Source organism: Cetorhinus maximus, chromosome 10, assembly GCF_964194155.1.
Source record: "Cetorhinus maximus chromosome 10, sCetMax3.hap1.1, whole genome shotgun sequence".
NCBI classification, from domain to species: domain Eukaryota; kingdom Metazoa; phylum Chordata; class Chondrichthyes; order Lamniformes; family Cetorhinidae; genus Cetorhinus; species Cetorhinus maximus.
The window spans coordinates 41,760,397-41,781,830 of record NC_135888.1 but is presented as its reverse complement, the minus strand read 5'-3'; the positions used below and the strand labels follow the sequence as shown (position 1 = coordinate 41,781,830).

Genomic DNA, 21,434 nt, shown 5'->3' with positions numbered 1-21,434 from the left:
GGAGAAAGAGTTATGGGAGGGGGCCGGTGTATGACTGGAACAAGGAAAGTTCCACATACCCCATAAAGAGACAGGCATAGCTGGGGCCCATGCGGGTACCCATAGCCACACCTTTTATTTGGAGGAAGTGAGAGGAGTTAAAGGAGAAATTGTTCAGTGTGAGAACAAGTTCAGCCAGACGGAGGAGAGTAGTGGTGGATGGGGATTGTTGGGGCCTCTGTTCAAGGAAGAAGCTAAGGGCCCTCAGACCATCCTGGTGGGGGATGGAGGTGTAGAGGGATTGGACATCCATGGTGAAGAGGAAGCGGTTGGGGCCAGGGAACTGGAAATTGTTGATGTGACGTAAGGTGTCAGAGGAATCACGGATGTAGGTGGGAAGGGACTGGACAAGGGGAGAGAGAAGGGAGTCAAGATAATGAGAAATGAGTTCCGTGGGGCAGGAACAGGCTGACACGATTGGTCTGCCAGGACAGTTTCGTTTGTGGATTTTGGGCAGGAGGTAGAAGCGGTTGGGCGACTATCAGGTTGGAAGCTGTGGGAAGAAGATCTCCAGAGGAGATGAGGTCAGTGACAGTCCTGGAAACAATGGCTTGATGTTCCGTGGTGGGGTCATGGTCCAGGGATAGGTAGGAGGAAGTGTCTGTGAGTTGACGCTCAGCCTCCGCGAGGTAGAGGTCAGTGCGCCAGACAACAACAGCACCACCCTTGTCAGCGGGTTTGATGACAATGTTGGGGTTGGACCTGAGAGAACGGAGTGCAGTAAGTTCAGAGAGAGACAGATTAGAATGGGTGAGAGGAGCAGAGAAATTGAGACGGCTAATGTCACGCCGACAGTTCTCAATGAAAAGATCAAGAGAAGGTAAAAATCCAGAGGGAGGGGTCCAGGTGGAGGGACAATATTGGAGGTGGGTAAAAGGATCCGTTGAACGGGGAGAGGACTCCTGCCCAAAGAAGTGAGCACGGAGACGAAGACAGCGGAAGAAGAGTTCAGCATCGTGCCGAGCCCGAAATTCATTGAGATGAGGGCGTAAAGGTATGAAACTAAGTCCTTTGCTGAGCACTGAACGTTCAGCATCGGAGAGGGGAAGGTCAGGGGGTATAGTGAATACGCGGCTGGGTCTGGGATTGGAAGATGGGGTGGGGACGGAAGGACAAGCAGGGGTGGCACTTTACAGCCTTCCGGGCTGAATATTGAATTCAACAACTTTAGATCTTTTTGGGAAGAAAGAGATCCAGATTTCCAACAATTTTATGGATGTAGACGTACTTCCTGACACCGCCCCTAAACGGCCGAGCTTTGATATTAATGTTACGCCCAGGTTCTGGACTCCCCATTGGAGGAAACAGCTTTTGTCTACCTACCCTATCAATTTCTTTAACACCACCAACAACTTACATTTATATAGCACCTTTAACATAACAAAATGGCCAAGGAACTTCAACAGGAACATAATGAAACAAAATATGCCCCTGAGCCACATGAGATATTAGGCCAAATGACCAAATGCTTGGTCAAAAAGTTAGGTTTTAAGATAGACAGGCGGAGAGATGTAGGGAGGGAACTCCAGAATTTGCGGCCTAGGAAACTGGGAGCTTAGTCACCAATGGGAGAATGTTATGATCCTGTTAAAGACTGCTAACGTTTAAAGAAGAAATCGGAACACCCAGTGATTAACCGTCAGAACTACACTACAAGGTTTAAGCCTTTAAACAAAAAAAAAACTTTATTGTATATATGAAGAGAAATTAAACAAAGTAAGCACCACAAATTAACACTATGGCCAGAATTTTTCCCTTGTCGGGCGGGCTTGACAGGAGCGGGCGGGGTTGGTTGGGAAGCCGACCGCTGCGCACGATCAGCTCCGCTCCGCGATTTCACGCGGACGGGCCAATTAATTGGCCAATTGGCCCGCCCTGCAAGGATCGTGAGTGGCAGTGCTGAGCGCTACCTGTGCGGACAGGGGGAGGAGAGCGGGCCTGGCGTGTAGTTCGTGCATGCGCGCAGAAGAGCGTTTCATCTCCCTGAGGCATGGTGCTGCCTCAGGGAGATTGAAGCGCTTTTGAAAAATATTAATAAACACAGTAAAAAATTTTTAAAACATGCCCCCTCATGTGACTCTGTCACATGAGCTGGGATGTGTTTTTAATTCAAAAATAAAGTTTTCAGTTCATGTTTATTTGCTTTAGGAAACCTCATCCCGCTCGTGGAAGAAGTTTCCTAAAAAATGTAGAGGCCGCTTTTGGCCTTTTCGTCTGCCCACCAACCGTAAGGTTGGTTGGACAGCATAAATTTGAAATTAATTTGTTCATTCGTTAATGGCCTTACTAGGCCTTTCAATTGTCGGCGGGCGTGCAGCTGACTCCGGCGTGCGCCCGCCGAATGGAATATCGTGCGAGTGTGCGATGTCATTGGGACACATGCCCAATATCATCACGCGTCATATTACGCTCGGGCATGTCGGGCGTGTGCCCGCACGCCGAAGGTAAAATTCTAGCCTATAATTTATAAAGCCTTATGCTATAAATTCAGTTCTGCCTTTTACTTCTCCCAAGAGTTCCGTTACCTTATGAAATCTTTAATGTTCATTCACTTTTCCTCTGGGACCATCCTAAAAGCCATATCACCGCTCTCTGGAATTCACTCTGAATTCTCTTCAGTCTCCCAGCTATTTACCTAGGTGCAAGATTTCATTGGGGTTCCTCTATTAGCTTTTGTCTAACTGACTTTCCAATTTCTTTACTGACCTCATAACTCTGGATTCCACAGCTCAAGGAGGGTCTCCCTGTGACTCTTGTGCAGTGGCTTAAAATATCAGAAACACCCTTGGTTTCCAATAGCCTGCTGCTAAAATTTTAAACTGCAACTACGCTGATTACTTCCAGAATTCCAACTGCAATAAGATTAACTGCCTTTTATTGAAGATTACTGTGGATTTCTTCCTTTAGCTTCCAGCTAAACAAATCTTCCCATTGTTTTTCCTCTCACCAACTCTGTCTTACACTGAATTCCAGCTCTCAAACACAGACTGCACCATAGATGATAATCTAGTATTTATGCTACTTCATGTGTAGGTCTGGTTTTATCCCTTGACTTCCAAGGTGCTACAAACTACATAAGATTCAAAGGTGACACAGCCTCTTAGCTGCTTCTCTCAACCAGTCTTTCCTGCTAGTTGTGCTCTAACTGAATTCACAGCGATAACTCAAAACAAAGAATCTCACTTAGCGCCACCCATCTCGATGGCAATGTGACACACACGGCCTGTTCACAGGTAGAAATACAAATTTGCTACCTTTTAAGCCCAAAGCTTTCCTAATTCTGGGAAACCACATGAATAACTTATTCTTTAATGGAATAACTGCAAACGTCATGTCTCCAGTTCTTTAGCTAACTAAGCCCACCTGGTGTCTTATGATTTTACCATACTTGCTGTTAACCTCTTAAATCAACATGGTCCCAATCTTTTAAATGTAATAAACTCCAAGCTTGTTTGAATTGCATTTATTTCAGGGCTGCTTATCAGTTTCTTAACAGACAATTTTCTACAGTTAAAACTTTAATGCCTAAAACTAAAAGTTTTATTCTAAAACTTATGAATTATGAACTAGACATTCACAACAGGAACAAATAAAATTGGGATGTTCAAGAGCCCAGAGCAGAGGAGATATCTCAGAGGGTTGTAGAGCTGGAGGAGATTACAGAGTTAAGGAGGGATGAGGCCGTGGAGGGATTTGAAAACAAGGATGAGAATTTTAAAATCAAGCACAGGGATGACAGTTGAATGGGACTTTGAATGCAAATTAAAGGCACAGGTAGCAGAGTTTTGGATGACCTCAAATTTACGAAGGGTAGAATGTTTGAGATCAGCCAGAAGTGTACTGGAATAGTGAAATCTGGAGTTAATGAAGGCATTTTAGCCTTTAGAATTTTAGCAGCTAAGACTGGCATGAAGTCAAGCAATGTTACAGAGGTGGAAATAGCTGGCTTTAGCGATGCTGCGAATACATGGTCAGAAGCTCATCTTGGGGTCAAATATGACACCAAGGTTGTGAACAGACTGGCTTAATCTCAGACCTTCGCCAGGGAGACGGATGGAATCGATGCTCGGGAACAGAGTTTGGAATGGGGACTGAGAACAATGGCTTCAGTCTTCCCAATATTTAGTTGGAGAAAATCTAATCACCTTAAGCACCTCAATTCGATCACCCTCTAATTTTCTGTACTGGAGGGCATATAAGCCTAATCCATGTCTCTGTCCTCACAATTTAATCCTTTTACCTCTGGTATCATTCTGGTGAATCTGTGCCAGACTCCCTCCAAGATGAGTATATCCTTCCTGAGATGCAATGCCCAGAACTCAGTACAGTGGTCTAGATGCTGTCTAACCAGTGGGATAGTGAGAATGTTACTTTTGCATGGACTAAAATCCCAACACGCATACCAAAGCTCATGCCAGTTCTTTAATTACAAATAAATATCTAATACACTTCATCATTAATGAATAAGGTCAGAGGATGTGGGGACAGGGAAGAGGTGGTATAATGGATTGCTAGCTGGCAACAAAACAGAATGTAGGGAATGGGAGTAAAGACTAGTTATTCAGAGTAGCACAAGATGGGAAGTGGTGTTCCACAATGATCAATGCTGGAACCACTGCTGTTCATAATTGTTACAATTATGAGGTTTATAAGATTATTGTATTTTGAGACTGTAGCTTTAAATTTAGGGTAAATGAAGTGGTCATGTGACCTGTTCTGCAGTCTGCCTGACAGTAAGCTTGGGTGATTTGATTGTTAGAGATCAAAGGAGGCTTGAATTGTTTTACTGAGAAGAATGTGTAAGATATTTATGCTTAGAGACAATAGCAGCAGTTTCTGAAATACCGTGAGTAAACCCTGAGTCTCCCAAAGTCCCAGAAATGTGGTATCGGTATCGGATTGCAAACACTTGTGCTGTAAACCATCCATTTACTTCTAAAATGAAAGGGAGTTGGGATCAAAGATAGTTAATTAGCATTTCTATCTAGATACAAGGCTAATATGTTTCATGTTGCGATGGGAAGAAAGCAGAGGAAGCCATTTTTGAGCTAAGGTGACAGACTTCTCTACTAATCCATGAACTTCACAGACAGACAGTCATCATCTGTGTCTGCAGCCATCTGAGAGGCAGAGAGCAAGAGATAGAGGCAGCTAGTCCTGCACCTGAAGCAGAGAAAATGCTGACTCTATTGTTCACCAAGCAGAACATGGGTGGGTGGGAAAACGCGGTCAGATTAAGGTGACTGAGTTTGCGAGGAGACTGATAAGTGAGACTGGAAGATTTACCTAGCTTTGGCTGGTGGGAAGGAATCACAGTGAAAGTCAGTTCTGGGATTAGAAGTTATCCAGCTGGGAAAGTAAAAAGGAAGCACCCCATTGGATGCTAGGAGCAATGGTAGACTGCTTGCTATAAGAATTGCAATTCTGTGGAGAGTATGATGTGTGATTAGTATAAAGGAGAATGTATCTTTCTGTAATTTAAATTATAAGTTGTCTACAAAAAGAAAGTAGTGTTTAATCAATAGAGTTTTTCTTAGTCATTTGTTACACTAAAAGTATTAAAATGTGGAATTTTGCCATGTCATTCTTTCAGATAATAACAGGAAGTTCAAATCTCTTTTTAAAAGCTATTGGTCTCTACAGAGATTGTAACACAATTTACATTAACAATTTGGACTTCTGAATCAAAAACACTATTTCTAAATTTGTAGATGACACCAATTATAGGGAATAGTCAATACCGAGGACTGCAGCAAATTATGGAACAAAATTAATAAATGTGCAGAATGGGCAAATAGTTGACAAATTAAATTCAACACAGGTAAATGTTAGGTAGTACATTTTGGTTAGGAAGAATAGGGAAGTCACTTATTACTTGGAAGTTGAAAATCTAGGTGGGATAGAGGAGCAAAGGGATCTCAGGGTACAAATATATCAGTTACTAAAAGTTGCACAACAGGTTGGCAAGGCCATAAAATAGCAAACCGAGCACTAGACTTTATTCCTAGAGGGATAGAATTGAAAAGTAGTGAAGTTATGCTAAATCTGTATTGAACCTTGATTAGACCACACTTACAGTGCTGCATGCAGTTCTGGTTATTATATTATAAAAATAACATAGATGCAGTGGAGAAGATGCAGAGAAGATTTGTAAGGATGATACCAGAAGTGAGTGGGTATACATATCAGGAAAGAATTGATAGGTTGGATCTCTTTGGCAAGAAGAAGGTTGAGGGGTGACCTAATAGAGGCCTTTAAATTATGAGATGTTTTGATACAGTGGATACAGAGGGAATGCTTCTTCTTGTGGGGAAGAGTGTAATAGAGGCCATCAATATAAGCTAGTCACCAAGACATCCAATTCGGAGTTCAGAAGAAACTTCTTTGCCCAAGGCCTGGTGAGAATGTTGGTCTCCCTAACCAGGGAGTGGTTGAGGTGAATCGTATACATGCATTTAAGGGGAAACTAGACAAGCATATGAGAGAGAAGGGAATAGATAGTTACAATGATCAATTTAGATGAGGAAAGATGGGAGAAGGTTCATGAGGTCATTAACACTGGCACGGATTGGATGGGCTGAATGATGTATTTCTGTGCCATTTGTCCTACGTAAGTCATCTCAAAAGAGAAACAAGTTTTTGAAATGCTTTGATATTTGTGTTTTGTTTTTATGTTTCAGGCCGAGACTAGTGAAGGCCGACAGTGGTTACTGAATGACTCTCACATTGAGGAGATCATGGTCAATGTGACTGCTCTGCTGGACAGTATAAATGAGTGGACAGCCAGCAATGCTGCTCTGGTGTTGGCGAGGATCGCTATCTGCGAGTCTGGCTCCAGGAAGCTCTTGGAGCAGTCTAATTCCAGACACACACTTTGTAAGCTGATCACAGCCCTGGGTGTGGATGAAGCAGGTAAACATCATTCCTCTCTTCCACCTTTTACCTCTTGCCACAAGAGATGAACACACAAGATATTCACCTGTGAACAAAGTTACTTTTTAGATCCCTGGAAAGCCCTCTGTTAGTGTTATAGTGGAAAACATGTGGCTCAGGAAAGCACAAGACATCCATTATCCCATGTGGAGCATAAACACTGGCACAGACCTATGGCCCAAATGGCCTGTTAATGTACTGTTAATTCTGTGTAAGAGTGGACTATGTACCTGCGCTCCCTGCTCCTAGTATAGCAAGTTTCCAATTGTAAGCACGAGGTGAATGCATTGGAAGAGACAACAGTTCACCACACCCTACCCCAACTACATGTGGGCGTGAAAATCAGAAAATGAGTCAGCCAGGCTGCTTCTCAACATCTGTAGCAGATAACTTGAATGGCATTGACTGAGGCCCCTGCAATACTTGCCTCTCAGTTCAGGTGTATGAAGAGAAGAAAGCTGGGTACATATAAAGGAGAAGTTCAAATAGAATGGATAGAAGTGCAGGTTGCATCTTTGGGTTTTCCTGTAGATTATTTTTCTAAGGATCAGCATGTGTCAGCTGTGGGTCAGCTGGTAGAACTCCTGCTCCTGCTTCAAGTCCTACTCTCATGACCTGAGCACAATAATAGAAGCTGACCCCCTCAGTGCAGTACTGAGGCAGTGCTGCAGTGTTGGCGGTGCAGCGTTTTGGACGAGACATTAAACCAAGGCCCTGTCTGCCCTCTAAGGTGGGTGTAAAAGACCCCATGGCACTATTTTGAAGAAGAGCAGGGGAGTGCCCCCTGGTTTGCTGATCAAAATTTGTCCTTCAATCAAAATCACAAATTCATAATAACAGGAGCTTGCTGTGCGCAAATTGACTGAAATGTTTCCTATATTAGAACAGTGACTACACTTCAAAAGTACTTCATTGGCTGTTCATCCTGTGGTTATGACAGGTGCTATATTAATTCAAGTCTTTCTTTCTCTAAATATCTCAGGCCACATATGAAATGAACTCCCTCCCCAGAGCCTGGAGTTTACCTTTCACCTGTATCTAGGTCATTTGTATCAGTCCCTGAGTTTGAACAAAAACACATGTTCAGTTTATTTTGGCTCACTGGGTATATGTCGTGACCTCCTATGAGTTAATTGACTTTGGAAGGTGACAGAATGAGCACTTCATTAAAATCTGGCTTAGGCTGTTGGCCTAAGAATTATTAAAGTGAACAATAACATTGACTTTGTGTATGTTTTATGTTAACCATCATTGCTTGAGTTGGTAGAAAATAATGAGCAGTCATTTCTGCTGTAAGTTACAGTATAAATATCAATTGTGGACTTCCCTATTGCTGGCAGTCAACAGACCCTCTCTAGCCCAACCAATTTATTTTTGGTAGCTTTGGATAGACGATTAAATTTGATGAAGGTGGGCTGAAAGGCACTTTTAAAAAAAAAAACACCAGCGGAAAGGAAATTGAAATGAGGTTGCAAATCAATCATACATTCCTGGGTCTCTCATCTGGTGTCAGTCCAAAAAGATGTTCTATCTAGCATACAATTGAGCAACGTTGTATATGAACTTCAGTGCCGGTGCAATGTCAGTTACGTAGGCCATAGGCCCCAGCAATTAGCTGATTGAATCAAACAGTATGTTCCTTCAGTTGTTAGTGATAGGCAATGTATAGACCATACTCAACCAACCCGGGCTTGCAAAATCCAAACAAAATGTCTGCTGTTAGATACGATTCCACGGTTATGCAGAACTTGCTGAATAATCCTGTGTGCGCTAATAGCTACACTAACAGCCAATTTAAGATAATCAGCTGAGCTCATAATGTGGCTCATTTATGCTTGCTAGAAGTGACACGCATTCATATGCAGGAACCTGTTCTCTGCACACAAAAGTAATGTGTTCCAGCTTTATGGCTTTTTTGAATTACCCAGGAGCTTGGGGAATCTATGGTTCCCCATTGCTTTCCCCATGGCAATGCCTCAGCCAATCAGAGTCGACTAGCCAACCAATCAGCACCCATCTCCTGCAGTGTAAATTGTGGTTATTTGAAATTTGGCATTCTTGCGTTTGTCCTGATGAGTGCAAGATGAAAAGCTTCAGCAACATGTCTCTGTCAGCAATATTCAAGTTCTGCACTACCAAATGACTGTTTATATACACTAAGACAGAAAATGCTTCTTTTTGTCCACGTGTAGGACAAAATTTTCCCTAACCTGTCACGGATGCAAGCAGGTTGGGCAGAAAATAGGGCTGAGCCCATCATTCATGACTCCCCCATGCTGCAGAGGCTTCAGCCAGATGTTGAAGTGGTCATTGACAGTCACAGAATGTGAACCCATTCCAAGAATGTGGTGTTAACCAGAGGCTAGGGTGTCCGGGTCACTGACATGCAATGGGGAGGTCTGTTGGGAGAGGGGGTTGAACAAAAAGGCAACTAGTGCGGGGGTTGGTGATCGGGTGGGGATGTGGTGAATGGGAACAGCTGTGACCAAAGAGGTGGGCACAATCGGAGGTGGGGCAATTGGAGGAGAGCTGCAATCAGGGGAGTGATCAGAGGAGACTGCTGATTCTACGGCCTGCTGGTGGTGGGCTAAATGGGGCTGGAGTGGGGGTGGGGGGTTGCTGGGGAAGGAGATTTTGATGGTCTCAACCGGAAGCCTGTTGGAGCAACCAGAAGGTCAACCTCCTGAGTCTTCCAGGTCCTTGCTTTGAGGAAGCTGCTGGGTTCCCCATAGCTCAAGAAGCCCGATTGGCAACTTTTAAAGCTCAAAAGCTGCTTGACAATGTGGTGTGTGCCTCATTATCATTTAAAGCTGCAGGCCCTCTCCTTGGGCCGAATTGGCCGTCCACCCACCTTGCAGCTTCCTTAAAGCTTAAAATGGATGGGTTTGTGTCAGGAAACAGATTTATGACACTTTAACCCTCCACCCGACCCAAACACACTGTTTTTTCCAGTTAAAATTCAGCCTATTGAGTTTCCAATTCCAACTCACAGTATTATTAGTTAAACTTCTAATAGTCAGTTAGTGAAGGAGGAGACCAGAAGTTCATCTTTACTCACTTTTATATTTATTCACAAAGTGAAACATTACAAATGTATCCCCCCTAACTCTACAAACCACTACCAGTGTCAATAACTGCCTCATAATATATGCACATGTCATTATCTAACTTAGACATGTAATCTTAATTTATACAATTAATTTTATTGATGGGGTTGGGGAGCTGGGCTTCAGCGCATCCTCACACCGGGGAATCTATATGGCACCCGGAAAAATAAAAGGAAAAGGGAGGAAGAATGAAACTCTAGGAGGAGGAAAAACATGAGAAAAGGAATTGTCCTCTAGGTGGCACTCTGCACATAATTGCATAATGTATTTGTAAATAATTCCATGTACACTTACTGAAACAAGGAATGAAACTGGATGGACCATCTGGCATCGACCTAGGCACTGGAAATGACAATGGCAAACTCAGACCTGTAGACCCTGCAAAGTCCTCCTCACTAACATCTTGGTCTTGTGCCAAAATTGGAAGAGCTATCTCACAGATGAGTCAAACAACAGCCTGACATAGTCATCCTCACGGAATCATACCTTACACACCACTGTCGCCATCGCTGGGTATGTCCTTTCTCACTGGCAGGAAAGACCCAGCAGAAGTGGCGGCACTGTGATATACAGTTGGGAGGGAATTGACCTGGGAGTCCTCAACATCAACTCCAGAGCCCATGAAGTCTCAGGGAATATGGTCAAACTTGGGCAAGGAAACTTGCTGCCATCATGTACCGCCACCACCCCACCCCACACCCACAACCACCACCACCACCACCCCCACCCCCAGCTGATGAATCAGTGATCTTCCATGTTGAACACCACTTGGAGGAAGCACTGAGGGTGGTAAGGGTGCAGAAGCAGAATGTACTCTGGGTGGGGGCTTCAATGTCCATCAGCAAGAGTGGCTTGGTAGCATGGCTGCAGACCGAGCTGACCGAGTCCTTAAGGGGATAGCTGCTAGACTGGGTCTGTGACTGGTGGTGAGGGAACCAATAAAAGAGAAAAACATACTTGATCAGATCCTCACCAACCTGCCCGCTGGAGATGCATCTGTCCATGAAAGTATTGGTAGGACCGACCATCATACAGTCTCTGTGGAGATGAAGTCCAGTCTTCACATTGAGGATACCCTCCATCGTGTTGTGTGGCACTACCACCGTGCTAAATGGGATAGATTTAGAATAGATCTAACAACTCAAGTCTGGGCAACCATGAGGCACTGTGGGTCATCAGCAGCAGCAGAATTGTACTCAATCACAACATGTAACCTCATGGCCCGGCATATCTGCCACTCTACCATTACCACCAAACCAGGGGATCAACTCTGGTTCAATGAAGAGTGCAGAAGAGCATGCCAGGAGCAGCACCAGGCATACCTAAAAATGAGGTGTCAACCAGGTGAAGCTACAACACAGGACTACTTGTCTGCCAAACAACATAAGCAGCAAGTGATAGACAGAGCTAAGCGATCCCACAACCAACAGATCAGATCTAAGCTCTGCAGTCCTGCCACATCCAGTTGTGAATGGTGGTGGACAATTAAACAACTCACTGGAGAAGGAGGCTCCACAAATATCCCCATCCTTAATGATGGAGGAACCCAGCGCATCACTGGAAAAGATAAGGCTGAAACATTGGCAACAATCTTCAGCCAAAACACCTATTTGAAACTAGTAGCATCATTTTTGCTTTCAAGTATACTCAATGCTCTCAATTACAATTTTACATCAAGAGCTCGAATTTGGAATGAATTTGATGTCAAATTTGATAGTGCGCTTAAAGCTATCCAGTACACTCAAACCTATATATCCAGCGTGCTCAAAGCTATCAAAAGTGCTCAGCAATCGGCATTGAAAAATACAAGGAAATTATTACTTAAGTAATATCTGAATTTATTCAGTTTTTCATTTTGTCTAAAAAAAAATCGTTCCACTATACAGTACATGCTTGTGAGCACGAGCTGATCCCCAGGAGCTCTGAATTCATTTTAATCTCAGGGTCTATACTTTCCTCTCACCCACCCCCCAGATCTCAGGGTCTAAACTCTCCTCCCCTCTCCTGCCTCCAGTATCAGGGTCTAAACTCTCCCCCCATCCCTCCAGCCTTGAAACTCTCCCCCACTGTCCCTCCTATGTCCAGACTCTCCCCCGAACCCTCCCCTCCTGCCAGTCTCCAGCCCTTGGACCTCGCCGACCTTCCGGGCCTGGCCGATCTTATAGGCCTTGGGCCTCCCGACCTCTCTTGTCACCCCACTGACCAGGTGGTCGGGGGAGGGCCGGGGGAGGGTGGAAGGAGGGTGGGAGGTGGGCATGGCGGGGGTTTGGGGGGAGGGTGGTAGGTGGCGTGGCAGAGGGGTGTGGGTAGGGTTGTGTTCCACGAGTTGTAGGGTATGAAGGGAAACATAAAAGTACCTCATCAAAATAGGGTCTGCTTTTTCTAAAGTTAGCTTAGTTTCATCATGTTTGAAGCTACTGAAATTCAGAAATATGAAAAATAAACTCTGTGGTAATTTTTGGTGTCTGATTGCTTTAGTGATGTTGCTATGCGCAAATGTTTGTGCTTTGTGGTTTGGGGCAATTGATGACATTGATGTCAGTTATGGTACTTGTAATATTAAATGATAGCTAAATGATTTCTTTTAAGCACAATTGGTACAAAATGGGTGCAAATAAATGCTGTTGAATGCAAATGATGTCAAACTTTTCAGGTAGGGAAGTACCGAGTGGATGATCCATCTCAGCCTACTCCAGAGGTCCCCAGCATCACAGATGCCAGTCTTTAGCCAATTCGATTCACTCACGTGACATCAAGAAACGGCTGAAGGCAGTGGATACTATATAGCCATGACAATATTCCTGCAAACTACTGAAAACTTGTGCTCCAGAACATGCCGCGCCCCTAGCCAAGCTGTTCCAGTACAGCTACAACACTGGCATCTATCCAGCTATGTGGAAAATTGCCCAGGTATGTCCTGTACACAAAAAGCAGGACTAATTCAAATGGCCCAATTACCGCCCCATCAGCCTAATGATCACCTGTAAAGTGCTGGAAGGGGTCTCAACAGTGTTATTAAGTGGTACTTGCTAGGCAATAACCTGCTTACTAATGTTCAGTTTGGGTTCCGCCAGGGTCACTCAGCTCCTGACCTCATTACAGCCTTGGTTCAAACATGGACAAAAAAGCTGAACTCTAGAGGTGAGGTGAGGGTGATTCCTCTTGACATCAAGGCAACATTTGACTGTGCGGTATCAAGGAGCCCTAGCAGGGAGGTTAAACTGGAACTGTATAAAACGCTGGTTAGGCCACAGCTAGAGTATTGCATGCAGTTCTGGAATCCGCATTATAGGAAAGATTTGATTGCACTAGAGAGAGTGCAGAGGAGATTTACCAGGATGTTGCCTGGCCTGGAGAGTTTTGGTTATGAGGAGAGATTGGATAGACTGGGGTTATTTTCCCTGGAGCAGAGGAGATTGAGGGGGGACATGATTGAGGTGTATAAAATTATGGGGGGCATAGATAGGGTAGACAGGAAGGAACTTTTCCCCTTGGTGCAGGGATCAATAACAAGGGGGCAGAGATTTAAGGTAAGGGGCAGGGGTTTTAGAGGGGATGTGAGGAAGAATTTTTTCACCCAGAGGGTGGTGGGAATCTGGAACTCACTGCCTGAAAGGGTGGTAGAGGCAGAAACCCTCATAACATTTATGAAGTATTTGGATGTGCACTTGCATGCCATGGCATACAAGACTATGGGCCTAGTGCCGGAAAATAGGATTAGAATAGGTAGGTACTTGTTTGCCTGGCACAGACTCAATGGGCCGAAGGGCCTTTTTCTGTGCTGCAGACCTCTATGACTCTATGACAAAACTAGAGTCAATGGGGCTCAGGGGAAAACTCTCCACTTGTTGGATTCACACGAAGCACAGAGGAAGATGTTGTGGTTGTTGGAGGTCAATCGTCTAAGTTCCAGTATATCACTGCAGGAGTTCCTCAGGGTAGTGTCCTAGGCCCAACCATCTTCAGCAGATTCATCAATGACTTTCCTTCCATCATAAAGTCAGAAGTGGGGATGTTCAGCACCATTCGCGACTCCTCAGATACTGAAGCAGTCCATGTCCAAATGCAGCAAGACCTGAACAATATCCAGGCTTGGGCTGACAAGTGGCAAGTAACATTCACGCCACATAAGTGCCAGGCAATGACCAGCCCCAAAAAGAGAGAATCTAATCATCGCCCCTTGACATTCAATGGCATTACCATCACTGAATCCCCCACTGTCAACATCTTGGTGGTTACCATTGACCAGAAACTGAACTGAACCAGCCATATAAATTCTGTGGCTACAAGAGCAGGTCAGAGACTGGAAATCGTGCGACGAGTGACTCACCTCATGACTCCCCAAAGCCTGCCTACCATTCACAAGGCGCAAGTCAGGAGTGTGATGGAATACTCCTCACTTGCCTGGATGAGTTCAGCTCAACTGACACTCAAGAGGCTTTTCTCCATCCAGGACAAAGCAGCCCGCTTGATTGGCAACCCATCCACAAACATTCACTTCCTCCAGCACTGACACAGTGTATCAGCAGTGTGTGCAATCTACAAGATGCACTGCAGAAACTCACCAAGGCTACTTAGGCAACACCTTCCAAACCCACGACCACTACCACCTAGAAGGAGAAGGGCAGCAGGCATATGGAACACCACCACCTGCAAGTTGCCTTCCAAGTCTCTCACCATCCTGACTTGGAAATGTATCATTGTCCCTTCACTGTCGCTGGATCAAAATCCTTGAACTCCCTCCCTAACAGCACTGTGGGTGTAACTATACAACAGGAACTGAAGCGGTTCAAGAAAGCAGCTCACCACCACCTTCTCAAGGGCAAATAGGAATGGGCAATAAATGCTGGTCTAGCCAACGACACCCATATCCCATGAATGAAGAAAGAAAACAACAGAATAGTGCATTCTGTAACAAGAGGAATTTCATCCAGTGAAAGGTAGAAATTAATTTATGCAATAATTCAAGTAACTGGAGAGAGTTTGGGCTGGATTTTTTTGGAGTCAGGTAGACGCTGCAGACCTTTAAAAATGGCAGCCGGGATCCGATTCTGGGATTCACGGCCTTATTCCTGGTTCTCCCAATTTTCAACAGCACAGGATAAAGGTGCAAGCTGGTGCAGGCTGCGAGCTTGCTCCCAGCACTCCCAACGTGGCTGGCTCCATTGCAGGGATAGGCATTTCCTAGTACCCTGCAATTTTCATGGAGTCCATTGGTTGGCATAGCTTGCATACTGTGTGAATAGGCATGGACGTGCCATTGGTGGGCATGGAGGGTATGAGGGGCCATTGGAGTTGGGGGGCAACAGTTGGCAAGGGTGCATGCGTAAGACCTTTTGAACTTATCTTTCAAAAGGTTCCCTCATCCAGACTAACAAAAACATGTGTGGAAAAGCTTTAAAAAAACAGTAATTCATTCATAACTTTCTACTTTCTTAAAATGCATCTCCTTTTGCTGCAGCCCTATAAAAGTGTCTATCATTCAGGCCTTTTAAATTTCAATAGCAGAAACCACGAGCACTTTGCAACTCTTAATCATGTGTAAATAAACATCATGCAATTAGCAGAATAGATCAGAGAATAAGAACTGTCAGTCAAGCAATGTTTTCCCTTTGGTGCAGCGGTTTCAACAGATTAATAGATGTCTCGGCTCTCAGCCAAGAATGCATACTGAGGCCTGGCTCTGTACAGAGTGGATATTGGGTGAATGGGCACGGAAGCACCATAGGTTGACATGGAGGGTAGGAAGAGCTATGGGAGTTGGGTGGAGGGCCATAGGTTGGCCATCGGGGTGTGTGTGGGAGGCATGAGGTGACATGAGTTGGCATGGATGGGGCATGGAGTGTTTGTGAGGGGTGAGGGTGTGTCTGGGGTGAGGGCTGTCTTTTTGTTTACTGTTATTGTTATGACTGGGATGAAGTCCCAGAGTACCGAGGCGGGCCTTTTAACCAGGCTGCCTTGATACCCGGCAGTTCCTGTAGCTACCCCCAAGCTCTTTCCGGGGGTGGTGGGCCCAGCTCCAGTTATCACCCGCCCCCACCAACCCCACCCCCCCACCCCCTCAACCCGGAACGAAAACCCTGTCTTTGCAGACACTTTCTCCCAAGGCAGGCGTGTCGAGCTGGAAAATTTCATGACTCCTGCTACCCGCCTCAAGGATTCAGGGATCTCCAGGTCATTCTCTTTCCGTTCCCAATCCAGCCTCTAGTTTACCTCAACTACAAAGATTCTTGCCTCTCCAGGAGGTCATGTAGATCCTGGTGGGTGGGAGGAAGGGGCATTGGAGATCGCGATGTTCATTTTCACTGAGATTATACAGACCAGATTCAATGGTCCAGCTGCTCTTTTCCTTGTTGCCATTTTTGTTTGTTCATATTAAAGAGTATGATGGCTGAAATGGTGCCAAGTGCACTGAGATAGGGTTTATACCCTCTTGAATACTTTCTGGTTGTACTTATTGATCAGGTGATTTTTTTTCCTCCCAAAATCATACAAAATGGTGAGCCTCACACGCCGGACAAGGTACAGCAACTTGGCTTTAGCTGGCTGGTGGATGCTGTCTGAGGCAGGAACAACCAATCATTTTCAAGGTAAACATCTAAAAAATATCCAAGAAATATTGGATTTGAGTGAGAAAAGGGATTTGAATACAAAACTAAAGATATCTGACTGCAATTGTATAGAACCTTGGTGACACTGCACCTGGAGTAATGTGCACAGTTTTAGTCTCCTTATCTAAGGAAGGATCTACTTGCTATAGAGGGAGTGCAATGGAGGTTCACCAGACTGATTCCTGGGGTGGTGGGACTGTCTTATGAGGGGACATTGAGGAGACTGGGCCTATATTCTCTAGAATTTCGAAGAATGAAAGGTGATCTAATTGGAACTTACAAAATTCTTACAGGGATGCAGATAGGATGTTTCCCCTGGCCGGTGAGTCTAGAGCCAGGGGACATAGTCTCAGAATAAGGGGCAGGCCATTTAGGACTGAGCTGAGGAAAAATTTCTTCACTCAGAGGGTGATGAATCTTTGGAATTCTCTATCCCAGAGGGCTGTGGAAGCTCAATCATTGAGCACGTTCAAAACAAGAAATCGATGGATTTCTGGTGATTAATAACATAAAGCGATATGGAGGTAATGCCGCTTTTCCGTGCTGATGTAAATGATCAGCCTTGAACTAATTCAATGCTGGAGCAGGGTTGAGGGGTTGAATGGCCTACTCCTGTTCCTATGCTCCTAAATACTGCATACCCAAATTTGATTGTAAAGCTGCAGATTAATTGTTGTGTTCTGGTGGTTAATGTATTGATCAACAGATCTCTGCTGAATGGTTAGCAATCCAATATTTTTTGGATATTTTTAAAATGCTTAATTTGAAAATGATTGTTTATTCCTGCCTCAGATAGCAGCCAGGCAGCTAATGGAAAGTTTCTGTATCTTGTTCCGGTGTGTGAGGCTCACCTGATAAAGGAGTTCAAGTGACATCTAGTACTAAAAATGAAGCTCCTGGGGCTTCCAGCTTGTCGTCTGAAGTGGAAAATGGAAACCTAACATCTTTTATAAGATGTATGGTAGGATAGTTTGGTTTTGCTTTCAACTGTGTACAACTTTACTCATTTGACAGAAACTGCGGAAAAAAGTATCGAATGCATGACTGTCAGGTTGAAAGATTGATTACAATGCTACAGGATACGTTTTACAATTGCATGCTTTCCATCCATTAGGAAATGGAAAAATCTTGGTTTGAGCTCCCAGCAGGTGAGCTTCGGCAATGGGAATGTGCATTTGTAAGATTGACCTTAAAGCCTCTACAAATATATTAAATGGCAATTAACAATAGCAACATGTATTTAAATAACATATTGAAACCTCACAAGGTGCTTCAGAGGTGGAACCATTTCAGAACAGTTGATTGTAAGCAGATAAGAATTTTGTCACATCTTTAGAAAGATTTTTGCTATTTGTAAGACAGGAGCTGGTGTATAACCGGGGGATATAACACGACTTGACATCTATGGTATGGACAAATCTCTGCCAGTACATTTTGCCTGGGATCTCTGGATGTGGAGTCAGTAGATGCTCAGTATTAAGAACACAAGAATATTAAAAAAAATAGGAGCATGAATAGGCCATTCAGTCCCTTGAGCCTGCTTCTCTATTCATTAAGATCATGGTTGTGGCCTTAACTCCACTTTCCTGAATTCCGTACGATAACTCTTGACTCCCTTGTAGGTCAAAAATGTGTCTAATTCAGCCTTGAAATTCAACGATCCAGTCTCCACTGCTCTCTGGGGTAGAGAATTCCAAAGAACAATGACCTCTGAGAGAAGAAATTCTCCCTCAACTCCATCTTGAATGAGAAACCCCTTATTTTGAAACAGTAGCCCTGAGTTTTAGATTCTCCCAAAAGGAGAAACATCTTTTCAGCATCTAGCCTGTCAACCCCACTTAGTATCTTATGTTTTTATATAAGATCACCTCTCATTCTCCCTAACTCCAATGAGTACAGGTCCAACCTGATCAACTTTCCCTCATAATACAAACCCCTTTAGCCCTGAATTCAACCTAATGAACCTTCTCTGAACTGCCTCTAATGCAGGAATATCCCTCTTAACTATGTTTATACAGTTGCTCTCTAGTATTTATAAGCACATTAAAAAGCTGGATTGCGTTCAAGAGCCCATAAATCTCCCAAATAAACAATTTGACCTCAGAACTGCCAACCTTAGCAGATGTCTGAATTAAAAAGATAAAAGTGATCAAAAGTACATGAAAAAATACTCAGCTTTTTAAAAAAAACATTTCTGTCTCCGTGCAACTGGTGTAAAACATGATGGCTGTGGAACCCCAGTTGCCTTGCAGGAAATCGGAAAACTTTCCAGAGACAGGCCCTCCATGAGCTTGCTGTATTGTCAAGGAGGTTGCTAATAGGAGCAAGAGTGTTCAGTGCCCATTCCCTCCCCTGCCCTTGGGTAAAATGGCAAAATGCGGAAACAGAGGTGGGATTTTCAGTCACACTGCTCAGCGGCCATTTTGTTTTGAGGTTCTGCCTCCATTCTTGTCCGATTCAGGATGGGAGAATTTTAGTCCTGTGTCCTCCTCACAATTGCTTTCCTACCTATCTTTGTATCTTCAGCAAATTTGGCTACAATACACTCGGTCTCTCCATCCAAGTTGTTAATGTAGATTTAAATAGTTGAGGCCTCAGCACTGATCCCTGTGGCATTCCTCTAGTTACAGTTTGCCAACCTGAAAATGACCCATTTATCCTGACTCTGTTTCCTATTAGTTAGCCAATCCTCTATCGATGCTAAGGTATTACCTACATTGCCATGAGTTATTATATGTGGCACTCTATATTGAATATCTTTTGGAAATCCAAAAACACCACTAGTTCCCCTTTAACCATCCTGCATCTTACATCCCAAAGAACCCTAATAATTTTTAAAAATTATTCATTTGTGGGACATGGGCGTCCCGGCCAGCATTTATTTCCCGTCCCTAATTGCCCTTCAGGAGGTGATGGTGAGCTGCCTTCTTGAACCACTGCAGTCCATGTGGTGTAGGTAAACCCACAGTGCTGTTAGGGAGGGAGTTCCAGGATTTTGACCCAGCGACAATGAAAGAACGACGATATATTTCCAAGTCAGGATGGTGCGTGGCTTGGAGGGGAACTTCCAGGTGGTGGTGTTCCCATGTATTTGCTGCCCTTGTCCTTCTAGATGGTAGTGGTGTCTAAAGAGCCTTGATGAGTTCCTGCAGTGCATCTTGTAGATGGTACACACTGCTGCTACTGTGCATCAGTGGTGGAGGGAATGAATGTTTGTGGATGTGGTGCCCTGGCGGAACCCAAACTGGGTGTCAGTGAGCAGGTTATTGCTAAGCTGATGTGGCTTTATAGCACCGTTGATAACCGCTTCCATCATTTTACTGATGACCGAGAGTAGATTGATGGGGTGGTAATTGGCCAGGTTAGGTTTGTCCTGCTTGTTGTGGATAGGACATACCTGGATAGTTTTCCACATAGCCGGGTAGATGCCAGTGGTGTAGCTGTACTGGAAAAGTGTGGCTAGTGGTGTGTCAAGTTCTGGAGCACAAGTCTTCAGTACTATTGCTGGAATTTATCAAACATGATTTCCCATCCATAAAACATGTTGTCTCTGTTTAATTGTATTTTATGATTTTCTAAACGTCATGTTACTACCTGCTGGTTCTACCTTTTCCCAATGACAGATGTTAGGCTAACTGGCCTATAGTTTCCTGTTTTCTGTCTCCTTCCTTCCTTGGATAGAGATTCCACATTTGCAGTTTCTCAATCCGCTGGGACATTTCCAGAATCTAGGGGATTTTTGAAGATTACAACCAATACATCCACTATCTCTATAGTCACTTCCTTTAAGACCCTAGGCTGCAAGCTGTCAGGTCCAGGGGACTTGTCAGCCTTTAGTCCCATTAGTTTTCCTGGGATTTTTTCTTTCTCTAGTGATCGTGATTGCTTTAAGTTCCTCCCACCCCTTTGCCCCTTGATTTGCTGCTATTCTTGGGAAGCTTTTTCTGTCTTTTAGCAATGAGAACAAATACAAAATACAGTAAGACCTCGCTTAACATCGACTCGCTTAATGTTATTTCACTTTAATGTTGTTAATAAAGTAATGTCAATATATCCATTTAACATTGCCAGTTTCACTTTAACATCAATTGCGACAGACTTCCTCTTCTGTGGCCTGTCTGACCTTTCCCTGCAGTAGTTCCACCCCCGCCCTCAGCCCCCTCTTCCTCTTGCTCCCCTCCACCCCTGCCTTGCCGACTCCCGGCCTTGCTGAGACCCTACCATGCCTCTTGCCCTTGCTGACTACCCTCCCCTTGCTTACTCCCCTCCTTGCCTCCAGACCCCTGATCATACCTGAGTCCTTGGGGTCTTCAGTGGCTGCTGCTCCTGCATCTCGTTTTGCTCCTGGCTTCGCTCCTGAATGCGCACTGATTGCTGGCTTCCATCTAGTGGCAGACGTTGATCTGTGCGGGTAGCTGGGGACTTCAGCTGCTAACTGCACCAACCAACTTCTGTCACAAGACGGAGGCTGCTCAATCTAAAAGTACTGTTTATTGAGGCAACTGCTATAATTTTTTGAAAAGAGTTTAGTTTGTATATTGTATTACTTTTATATTTAGTATTGCATTTTATTTTGCAAGTTGTTTCGGCTAGGAATGCACACCGCTGCACATGTATGGTACAGTATTTCAACGTGTACGTTGTTTTTTTTCCTGGGTGAGAAGTGCCCACAGGAACCTAACTCCGGCTTTAACATTGATTCACTTAAAAGTCATTTCATTTAATTTGTGATATTCTGGAATGC

At 44.3% G+C, this 21,434-nt stretch overlaps 1 protein-coding gene across 1 annotated transcript in view; it reads left to right on the top strand.

Annotated features, from left to right (window-relative positions):
* Positions 1-21,434, top strand: part of LOC144685624 (uncharacterized) — a 163,640-nt gene that overhangs the window by 117,429 nt on the left and 24,777 nt on the right. The window contains exon 3 of the mRNA XM_078550338.1: positions 6,720-6,951. Within this exon, the coding sequence (XP_078406464.1) occupies positions 6,720-6,951 (232 nt within the window). The remainder of the gene's footprint in view (positions 1-6,719; positions 6,952-21,434) is intronic.